The sequence below is a fragment of the Acinonyx jubatus genome, chromosome E1, assembly GCF_027475565.1.
Source record: "Acinonyx jubatus isolate Ajub_Pintada_27869175 chromosome E1, VMU_Ajub_asm_v1.0, whole genome shotgun sequence".
In the NCBI taxonomy this organism is placed as follows: Eukaryota; Metazoa; Chordata; class Mammalia; order Carnivora; family Felidae; genus Acinonyx; species Acinonyx jubatus.
The window spans coordinates 11,586,177-11,596,723 of NC_069397.1; the positions used below are offsets into that span (position 1 = coordinate 11,586,177).

The window sequence follows — 10,547 nt, forward strand, 5'->3', positions numbered from 1 at the left end:
CGTTCTGCTTTTATTGGACGCTCGAAACCACGTGCCTAGAATGTTGCAGGGGCTCCCAGAGACCAGAAAGGTTCCAGGACATCAAGGGACGAGTCTCAAATGGTGGCGTGTCGGGAGCGGGATGTTTCCTCGCGACCCCTGCCTTCAGGTGCAGCCCAGATCGGAGCGCTGGGCTCTGAGCGCAAGGCGCTAGAGGGGGACCTGTGGGTCTGGCAGGGACCTGTCCCTCTGCCCCAGCCCAGCCCCTCTCACCTGACTCAGGCAGTGGGAAGGTTCCATGCCCCTAGATTCACTCAGGCCACAGAACGTCTCCCTAGGACCCACCCTGCAGCCTCTTGATTCCCCCCGGGGCCGGTGCACCCAACATTCCCTCCCTTTTCCCTTCCTTTCATCTGAGAGCTCCTTAGAGATGCGCCATTGCCTGGGGCTGCCAGACGCTGACCTGGCAGGGCTGCTCCAGGCCTCCTGCAGCCTATCTGTCTCCCACCAGGGGCCCCACGGCTGGGGGAGCCCTGGTGGGCCCGGGGCAGCAGGATTCCTGGGGGCACTGGGCACCGGGGCCTCCTGCTGTCTCTGGGCCTCCACCTTCCCAACCCCCTAGCCCGAGTGGGACACCCCACTCCCCAAGGTGCACAGCCGGTTCCTTAGGGCCAGCCCTGCCATCACCTCAGGCTCGGGGCCAGGCATGTGGGTCAGTCTGGACCTCAGCCTCCCAGTCTGCAGAAGGAGAGGATCCTTTCTACACAGGGCTGTTAGGGTGTCAAGGTCAAGAGTGTGAGAGCACGTGGAAAGTGGGGAAGTTTCGTGTGGGTGTAATGGAGAAGGGGTACCCGCTTGGCTCACGCTCCAGGGCCCAGTGTGGAGGCTGTCCTGGGGGGTGCAGGCCCCTGCCCCCTGGCCCCATCCTCCTGGGCCTCCTCCCCAGCTCCTCGGGTGCCTGACTTATGGGTGGGGAGGCTCTGCTCACTCCAGAAAAACAAACCAGGGCCCGTGAGTAAAGCTCCCGGAGGGCAGCTTTCATTTTAGCCCCAGAAGGGTCTCTGAGGTTGGCATCTCCACCCGGCAGTGGTGAGGGGCGGCAGACCCCTTGGCCCTGCAGGACGATTGGAAATCAAGTCCACAGAATGGAGGGTGGGGCCTTCGCTGTCCCTGCTGGAGCACCCAGACAAAGAGACAGGGTGAGGCCCTGGGCGGAGGAGAGTGGGCAGGGCAGAGGGTCTCCGCACGGTGCACACAAGTCCCGGGGCCCCCAGCCTGAGACTTCCGTGAAGGAGGTAGAGCGGGGGTCACGGAGCCCACCTGGGGCCGTGTTCCCTGCTGGCTTCCGGGCTCTGTGTGGCCCCATGAACTAGTTTCCCTCTCTCCTCCTGGCCATCTGGATGCTGTAGCCCGGCCCCTGTGGAGCCTCTGGGATCAGAGGTAACTGGAAAAAGCAGGACCAGCTGGACAGCAGATGCACCCAGGCTCCTCCGTGTGGCAGTCACCAGCAGGGAGCCTGTGAAGGGTCCCCTGGACCCTCCACATGCAGCTGGGGGTTGGGGGGCCCTGGACCTGTTTCTAGAAAACACCCTGAGAACACTGTCACTGGAGGGCAGTCATAGCATTTGTTCCCCCCCCCCCCCCCACCGGCCGGAACATCGTCCTCTGCAGAAAAGGACATGCTTGGCCACTCGGGCAAGTCTGAGAGGCCGGACGTTCTTTTCATCCCTGCTGCGTCCTGAGCCGGGGGCCGGGGACATGAAAAAAGGGAGCGTGGGCCCCCCTTGGAGGACCGAGCCCTACCGGACAGGCGGTAGCCGGCGGTCATCGGGTCAGGACCAGGACGGCGGGGGCCCTGGTCCGAGAGAGAAGGCCGGGCGCAGGAGCTGACAGTGTGTTCTCCACAGGCACGCCAGCCCCACCGGCCTGCTGCTGACTGTGGTTGTGGCCCTCATCTACATGGTCGCCATCCAGTACGAGGAGTGAGTAGGCCTGCCGTCACACACGAGGAGTGTGACCGGCCGAGCGGCCGACAGGAAGCTCAGAGCGGACCCAGTGGGGCCTGGGGGGCCGGGCAGGCGGTGACGCGGCAGCCCGGGCCTCCTGTCCACGCTGCTGTGGGGGGCACGGCCTGGGGCGGTGGCATCACCCCCGAGACCTGCTGATGGAGCCCCTCCCCCTCCCCACAGGCCCTTCACCGCTCAGATCTACCAGCAGAAAGCCTCCTCGTCCCGCAAGAGGAGCTGACCGGGCCTGCGGCCACTTCACTGAGGGTCTGCCGCCCCGGCCTGCCCCGAGTGCCAAGCCCTGCGGTGGGGAGCAGAGCGACTGGCCGCGGCTCCGTGTTTGCGCCTGATGAGGGCCGCTCAGTGCCTTGGAAACCTCTGCCTTGGGGGCCCTGGACATGCTGCCGTTTGGCCACTGAGCCCCCAGCCCCGCTGCCCCCAAAACATCCTAACTCAACAATAAAGGCACCCTGACGCCAGCATCCCCTTGGGCTCTCTGTCCGGCCAGGTGGGGATGGGGAAGGAGTTTGGGGCTCCTGGGAAGGGAGCATTCCCCTGAGGGCTCCAGGCCAGGCTGGTGTGGCCCTCCTTCTGCCTGAAGCCTCTCAACCCTGAGGCCAGCATCACCATCCGCACTCGGCAGGGCAAGGACTTGCCCAGATGTTTGAGCTTCCTGTGCCTCCCGTCTCACCCCCTGCCCCAGCACCCCGTCTTCCGTCCCTTTCCTTTGGGGAGCCTGCCCAGCCTCCAGGTGGAGGTGTCCTCATACCACCCAGCAGCCCCACACGCCAAGGAGCTCCCAGCCTCTGTGAGCTGCCGTCAGAGACTGAAACACATTATGCTGAAAATGTAAATGGTGACATGATGGTACATGGTGGGGGTGGGAGCCTGTCGTCAGCCAAGGAGATCGGGGCGGGGGGCCCTCTGAGGAGGGGACATTTGAGCTGAGACCCAAAGGAGCAGAGGGAGCAAATGGGAGGATTCCAGGCAACGAGAAGGGTGAATGCAAAGGCCCTGTGGTCAGAACAAGCAGCAGGCTGTGAAGGACCCAGCTAGTGAGGAGCATCAGCCAGGAGATGCTGGGCCCCGCGGGGTCGGGCCAATGAGCGGGCCCAGTTGGCAGCCCCCTGGGGCATTTGCAGAAAGCTGGGCTGTGACCCTCATGCTCTCTGAACCCCAAGCCGCCAGGTCCAGCCCAGATGAGCTGGCCTTGGAGACATCATCCTTGTGCGGTGATCTGAGGGCTAACAGAAAAGCCCAAATGTGGTGACAGTGCAACCCCCTTTGGCCTATGAGGGGCCTGGCACTGGATGGAAATATCATGCCCCTGAAGGCTGACGTGGAACGGGCTGTGGGGAGGGACCAGTGAGGCCAACATGCTCCCCCAGAGCTGCTAGCAACGCTTGAGCCTGGAGGGGGAGGGGAAGGGCCGGGCCGGCTGGACCTCGGACCTGCTCTGGGGCCCCGCCCCTCACTGGCTGTATCTCGAGACTCCCACACGGGCTGGGGTCACCCCCGTCTGGCAGCATAGGCTCGGTGACCTGTCCCGGGGGCGCAGGTCTGTCCCACCCCGAGCTCACGCTCCCTCTCTCCCGCTGAGGTGGGAGGCGTCGAGGAGAGGTGGGGGATCCCGATGCCGTGGGGTCGGGGTTCCCGGATGGAACCGGAGGTCCTGGGCCCAGCACCCAAGTCTCCCTTCACCCCCCCGCCCCCGGGGTGAACTCAGCATCTCTGGTTAATGCTGACATTTCTCTCCTAATCCCTCGTGAGCCTCAAATCACCAGAGGAGCAGGCCATGTGATCACGTGGGGCCTGTTGGTCAAGCCTGGCTGTGGAGTCTAGTGGACAGGGCTGGCCGGCCCCTCCTCCTGGCCCCAGGCTTACCTGCAGGCCGCCAGCCCTCCAAGGACACAGGATCGGCCTTTCCCTCATTCGTGCTGGGAAACTGCCGTGAGCCCAGACTCCACCTGCCCACGGGCTCTTAAAGCCCCAGCCCCCCCACTCTGTAAAGGGGCCACCATAGCCATGCCTGCCTCGTGAATGCACCTACCGCCCAAGCAGTACAGGCTGGGCCTCCCCTGTCACCCAGGGAGCTCCTTGAGCCCTTTTCTTTGGTTTCTGGAATCCAGAGTCTATCTCAGACCTTGAGGGCCCACAGGAGGCATCTAGTCTGATCTTACCCAATGCTTCAATCCCTGCTTCTGCTGGCATACCCCTAAGAGCAGGGAGCTTACTCCTCCACAGGTCCCTCTGCACACATAGCCTTTAAGGATGTGCTGCCCCCACCCCCACCCCAATGTCAGGGCAGAACAGAGAAGCCCCAGGCGTCCTGACCCCTGGGTCCACACAGCTGTGGGAGGAGGGGCCCAGGGTGGGGCCAGAGCCATGCGCTGAGCTGGCTCCCCTGAAAGGGTCTGCTGTAAAGGGAGTAGAGCTCAGGCTGCCAGACGGCTGTGATCTGGGCTTGATGAAGGCAGCCTGTCTGAGGGGAACACCAGCTCTTTTTTGCCATTCTCCCGTTCAGGTGGCGGCTGTGGACCAGGGTGACATAGGACACCTTTGTGCAAGGGGCTGGCGGGGATAGGCTCCGGCTGGCACGACAGCGTTCTCTCGGGAAACAACCACTCACCTCCACCCCCGACAGGGGCCTGCCCGGCGCTCTCCTCAAATAGCTTTTCAAGGACGCCTACACTGCTCTTTGCCATCAGGCCCTGCCGGGTTGCAGATTTCTCGCCTTGGGGGCCAGCTGTCCACTGTCCAACGTGCCCTCACCGTTTGGTCAAATATTCTTAAAAGTTCCCATTTCATTTTGAGCAGGAAAATTGCTGCCCTGCCAGTAAATGATATTTACAAGCAGGCTCAGCCTCACAGATGCTGTTTGTTGCTTTATGACCAAACACACAGAAAAGGAAATCATTTGTAACCATTGTTAACCTGGGCAACATAAAAACAAGGCTTGGGCTGGCGGGAGGAGGGCGGTGGGAAGCTGGGAAGCTGGGGTGGGGGGAGCAGGGGAGGTGTGTACACGTCCCCCCCTTCCCCCAGTGCGTTGCCCAGAATGTCCACGGGTGGACCAGACAGGCTGATGGTGACGTGTGTCTTGCCTGACCACAGGGCTCACCTATTGAAAATATGTCCCCACCCCAGGACCACTCGGGTTCAGTCAGCCTGTGGCAGGGCCTTGCCGTAAAGTCACCAAGACCACCCCGAAGAACAGAAAAGCGTAATTCAATTAACGAAGAGCTTGGCGGTGCACGGGGGGCGTCATCCCTGTGTGCAGACGTGGGTGCCTGCCTCAGAGTTGGCCTCATTCCTGTGAGGTGTGGGCATTAAGGGGGGGGGGGGTCCAGCTTCCAGTTCCTTTCGCTCAGCTCCTTTCTGAAGTTCTAATGCTTCAAAAACATCAGCATGTGTTACTTTTGTAACAAAGAGGTAGGCCTTTGCAAAAAAAAAAAAAAAAAAAAAGCCAGAAAAGAGGCAGCCCAAACTAGCAAGCCTCACCCCTGCTTGCTCCCTGGGGGAGTGAGGCCCCACGGGCCACGCACAGTGGTGGGCAGGTGCATAGGCTTTGGGGGGCATCCATTTGGGGAATGAATGACCGATGTGCTCAGGGCTTAACTCGGCGCACGTAGGACAAATCATAACCTGGCATCTGTGAGGTGGGGTGACGTCCCCAGAAAGTACCGGGGATTGTGGCTGAGAGCCCAGGCTGGGTCCAGTACCTGCCACTGGCGCTTACCAGCTGGAGGGGGCTGGGGGCACGATGTCAGCACCAACCTTGACATCTGCCCTGGGATGGGGGAGGGAGGCTCTATCCAGGCTGGGTTCCACCCACTGGATCTCCTTAGGGAGAGCTGGGTTCAAATCCTTGACCTTGCCGCCCTTGAGCCTCTGCTCATCACGGTGGCCTTCCCAGGAGTAGAGGCCACCTCGACTCTGGCCCCCTGGCACGGGCCGTCAGGAAGGAGCCAGAAGCCATTGGATTTCAGAGCCCAGCTGCCCATACCGCGCCTTTGCGGGAGGCAGAGGGAGGGCCCCTCATCTGGGGGTGACGTGAGCCCCTCCCGTAACCACCCCTGCTGGCATCCTTGTCTGGTCCCTTTCTGTGGGGAAAAGCCCTGCCCCACTGTCCGCAGCGGCCCTGCGTGCAGGGCACCGGCTCAGTTCTTTCTCACCTCAGATGGGGAGGGCAGGGTCAAGAGGGGTGGGGGGACCCAGTCCAGCTGGCCTGTCACATAACTCCTGCATAAAGGACACCCAAGGGGTGAGCCCTTGGGTGCTCCTCTTGTGATATGTGCTTTCGAACCCCCTCATCAACAGGAGGAGACACAAGGCCTGGGGACAAGTGTGGAGGGGGTGGGGCTATGGGGGGTGTACTCTGAGAAATGGGCCACGGATGTCCCACGGTGGGGGACAGAGCCACAGGAGGCGTGCCGTCGGTGGTTAAGAGCCAGGACCGCCAGTTCCCTGGGTTCAAGCCCCAGCCCCGCAGTCTCCGTTTCTCCGTCTGTAAAATACAGACAGTAATAGCTCCTGCTCCTTAAGGCTGCCAGAAGCAACCATGTAAAAGCGCATGGCACAAAGAAACCCTCTTCTGGCATCGCCCTGGGGAGGGTGTGAGGTTCAGTTGGAACTCTTGTCGCAGAGAGGCCGGATAAGGTGAACCCACTCCTGGTTACTGATCAATCTGCCGCCTGCTGGGTTTGCCCCTGCGCCCGCTCCTCCCAGCCCTGCAATCTCATGGGTCATTTACTGTTGTTATTACTACCAAGTTCCTGCCCCCTAAACCCCTTGTACTTTCTCATCCACAATGGGACCCAGAACCGCCATCTTCCAGAAGAGGAACCCGGGACGCAGAGAAGGCGAGAGGCTGCTCTGTGCCCAGGGCCTTCTCATGCACTCGCTCGCTCGCTCACTCCGTGTCTGGGAGGCCCAGCTCCCCAGCTCTAAAATGGGAATGTTCGCCCAAGAGACTCTCAAGACACAAAATGCTACGCGGGAGGGAGGAAGGGACGTTGGCCGAGGCCTGACCAACGAAGGGCAAGTCTCTGGTCCTGTAGGTCCGCCCAGGAAAAGGATGCGGATGCGGACAGCCGCCGCCCGAAAATCCCTGCCCGGCTTCAGAACATCCCCGGCTGGGCGAAAGGAGACGCTGAGGCCCGCAGTAGAGCGCGGGGCGGTGAACGGCTCATGTCGGTTCCCGGCCTGGAACCTCGCGCCCCGCGTCTCCGCAGACCCCCACCCTGCCGCTCGTTCCCCGTTCCCCGCTCCAGCCCGGGCGAGCGGCGCCTGCGGCCTGCCTGCTGCGCCCGCGGGGCCTCTGCTGCCCTCTGGCGGCCAGAGCGCGCAGCGCCGACCTCGGCGCCAACGCTGCCTCCGGGGAACAGGAGCGCGCTGGCAGACGGGAAGGGGGCTTCGGCCGGGGCTGGTTCTCCGTACGGTGGAGAGAAGGTGGGTACGCAAGGGCCTGCGCAAGGGGCCTAGCCCTGCTTAGCGCCTGCGATCACGCCGCTGCTATGACTGGACTGCTGTTGTTACTCTCTGGGTAAACTGAGGCCCAAAGAGAGTGAGTGTGAGCGTGCGGGTCTGTGTGGGTGCGCGTTTCGGGTGGGGTCCTTGCCCCAAGCCACGAAGGGTCAGAGGCACAGCCGGGACTACAGACCCGACGCCCTTGCGGCTGCTGGGCCCCGCGCGGTGGAAAAAGGGGTCCGCGCGCCCTTAGCCCCAGCGGGACCTGGGACTCGGTTTCTCCCCGCGCGCAGCGGGCGGCAGCGGGCAGAGGCCCGCGGAGGTCGCGGGAGGGGCGGCGGGGGCTCGCGGGGCATGACGCACAGAGGCTGGGAGGGCGCGGGGCGGGGCGGCCACGCAGGCTGCATATAAGGGCGGCCTCCAGGCGCGGAGAACCAGAGCGAGCGACTTTGTGCCAGAGCCGGAGCCGAGCTCGAGCCGGAGCCCAGCCCCAGGCGACACCCCAGCCCGAGCGGAGCGCAGCCTCCCAGCCGCGCAGCGCAGCGCCGCGCCCCCAGCCACCCTCCGTACTTCTCTCGGCCCCGCGTTCGCCCCCGCGGCCCCTCCGCCCAATGAAACTGGCCGCGATGATCAAAAAGATGTGCCCGAGCGACTCGGAGCTGAGTATCCCGGCCAAGAACTGCTACCGCATGGTCATCCTCGGCTCGTCCAAGGTGGGCAAGACGGCCATCGTGTCGCGCTTCCTCACGGGCCGCTTCGAGGACGCCTACACGCCCACCATCGAGGACTTCCACCGCAAGTTCTACTCCATCCGCGGCGAAGTCTACCAGCTCGACATCCTCGACACGTCCGGCAACCACCCGTTCCCCGCCATGCGGCGCCTCTCCATCCTCACTGGTGAGCGCGGGGCCGGTTCGGGCGGCGGTGGCGGGGAGGGAGCTGCGCCACCGGGAGGGCGGCGACCCCTGGTCCGAGGGCGCCCGGCGAGGGCCGGTCCCGACGCCGCGCGCCACGTGGAGAGGTCCGGGCGTCCCGCGCCGGGGCGGCCCCCCTGTCGGCCCAACTTCAGCTGTCCCCTCGGCCGCCGCCCTCACCGGCTCCTTTTCCGCCCTCCGTGTTCCCCGCAGGAGACGTGTTCATCTTGGTGTTCAGCCTGGACAACCGCGACTCTTTCGAGGAGGTGCAGAGGCTCAAGCAGCAGATCCTCGACACCAAGTCCTGTCTCAAGAACAAAACCAAGGAGAACGTGGACGTGCCGCTGGTCATCTGCGGCAACAAGGGTGATCGGGACTTCTACCGCGAGGTGGAGCAGCGCGAGATCGAGCGGCTGGTGGGCGACGACCCCCAGCGCTGCGCCTACTTCGAGATCTCGGCCAAGAAGAACAGCAGCCTGGACCAGATGTTCCGGGCGCTCTTCGCCATGGCCAAGCTGCCCAGCGAGATGAGCCCGGACCTGCACCGCAAGGTGTCGGTGCAGTACTGCGACGTGCTGCACAAGAAGGCGCTGCGGAACAAGAAGCTGTTGCGAGCCGGCAGCGGCGGCGGGGACCCGGGCGACGCCTTCGGCATCGTGGCGCCCTTCGCTCGCCGGCCCAGCGTGCACAGCGACCTCATGTACATCCGTGAGAAGGCCAGCGGCGGCAGCCAGGCCAAGGACAAGGAGCGCTGCGTCATCAGCTAGGAGCCCCCTGCCCCCAGCCCCCAGTCCCCCCCGCGTCGGTGACCGAACTTGAGGAGGACCTTTTTGTTTCAAAGTCACGTCCGGGCCAGCTCGTGCGCCCCGGGGCCGCGTGCGCGCGGACTAGCGTCTTCCCTCCCCGCGGCCCTGGGCCCGCGCCCACTGGGGAGGCACTAACGAAGAAGGGACAGTCATCTGCTTTGGAAGGAAAGAGAACTGGACGAGACTGGGACTCCCCCCCTCCCCCGCTTCCCCACAGGCGCCTGCCACTCCCGCGACAGGGGGTCGATCACAGGCCGGCGGAGGGTGAATTTGTCTTGTTTCTGACAAAGACAAGAACGGGGGTGGGGCGAGTGAGTTAACCCCTGTTGGGCTTTGAGAAACCTGTCCTGCCCCCTGGAGGGTCAAGACGGGACACCTGGGGCATTATCTTGTCTGTGATCCTGGGTTGCCATGACAGCTACTGAAAGCCTCTGCCCTCCCAAAACTTAAGGAGGGGCGGGTCAGATCATAGCCAAGTGACTTGTTTACACGAGTGTGTGAAATTGCACAAAGGAAAACCAAACACACACCTTGCACTTTAAAAGTTCTGATGTCATCGTGGACATGAACAAAATCTTACCCAGCTGTTTGTACCGTGTGTGTGTGTGACCGTCCTTAAAGTTATTGTTAACTGTTTTTATAAAATAAAATAATTTAAAACGGTCATGCTTTCTTTGCTTTTGGAAATGGCTCAGGTACAGAAGGGTGAGAAGGGAGGGGTGGGGTTTTTACTTCTGTGGCATTGGCCTCCCCTTCCCCAGACTGGAGATGACCCTGGCCTTTTGAAAATATCGCCCCCCCCCCCCACCTCCATGGGAGAAATGGCTCCAAAAAAGCTCCAGATGATTGGGCCAAAGCCCATCTATGTGGGAATGGTTCCTCAGAAAGCCAGGACGATGAAGGGTTCCGGTCCTTGCTAGAGCTGCAGCCACAAAGGGCCGCTGGGATGTGTCCCAGCTGGTTTGTCCTAGACTCTCTACAGGCCCAGGGCAATGAAACGTCCTCAAACCTGCAACCCACAGTCGGCCTGAGGTGTCACTAGGGCCCTGCTTTCCCGAAGGAAACGGAGCCTTGAGAGACCAATCCAGTGTCGGCCGCTGTAAGAACCATGTCCCCCAACTCCTCTCCGGGGCCTGCCACGTGGCTGTCTGGAGACAGTTCAAGATCCCCTGGCCACACGCGCCCCTCCAGCCCCTGGAAGCACACTGCTGCCAGCGCTTTCTCCACCTCCCGGTCTCCCCTCGGCAGTTGAGGGAACCCGTTCCCGACTCGGGACCCAGCTCTCCCTGCCACTTGTACCTGCAAGTTCGGGGCAAGGGACACCTGCCAAGCCCCAAATTCGTCGCCCCCGAATTACAGAGAACACCCTCTGC

General features: G+C 62.8%; 2 protein-coding genes across 19 annotated transcripts in view; both read left to right on the forward strand.

Annotated features, from left to right (window-relative positions):
- PEMT (phosphatidylethanolamine N-methyltransferase) overlaps positions 1-2,467 on the forward strand; it is an 83,652-nt gene extending 81,185 nt beyond the window's left edge. For all 16 annotated transcript variants that reach the window (XM_053211685.1, XM_053211687.1, XM_027047620.2 and 13 more), the window contains 2 exons: positions 1,887-1,961; positions 2,169-2,467. In XM_053211685.1, the coding sequence (XP_053067660.1) occupies positions 1,887-1,961; positions 2,169-2,226 (133 nt within the window). In that variant the 3' untranslated portion in view covers positions 2,227-2,467. The remainder of the gene's footprint in view (positions 1-1,886; positions 1,962-2,168) is intronic.
- Positions 2,468-7,071: 4,604 nt separating this feature from the next.
- Positions 7,072-9,835, forward strand: RASD1 (ras related dexamethasone induced 1). 3 transcript variants are annotated; one of them, XM_053211811.1, is made up of 3 exons: positions 7,072-7,551; positions 7,913-8,351; positions 8,582-9,835. In XM_053211811.1, exons 2-3 carry the CDS (start codon positions 8,066-8,068, stop codon positions 9,133-9,135), a joined length of 840 nt encoding a protein of 279 aa, XP_053067786.1. In that variant the 5' UTR covers positions 7,072-7,551; positions 7,913-8,065; the 3' UTR covers positions 9,136-9,835. The 3 variants fall into 3 exon arrangements, with proteins under 3 accessions (XP_053067786.1, XP_026903418.1, XP_026903416.1); XM_027047617.2 differs by lacking the exon at positions 7,072-7,551 and having other exon boundaries at positions 7,565-8,351; positions 8,656-8,738; XM_027047615.2 differs by lacking the exon at positions 7,072-7,551 and having other exon boundaries at positions 7,580-8,351.
- The last annotated feature ends 712 nt before the right edge of the window (positions 9,836-10,547 follow it).

Bases quoted from the DNA above. Each gene is read 5' to 3' on its own strand.
- RASD1 (XM_053211811.1), top strand. From the start codon at position 8,066: ATGAAACTGGCCGCGATGATCAAAAAGATGTGCCCGAGCGACTCGGAG. The intron at 8,352-8,581 runs GTGAGCGCGGGG...TGTTCCCCGCAG, and splicing joins GCGCCTCTCCATCCTCACTG to GAGACGTGTTCATCTTGGTG.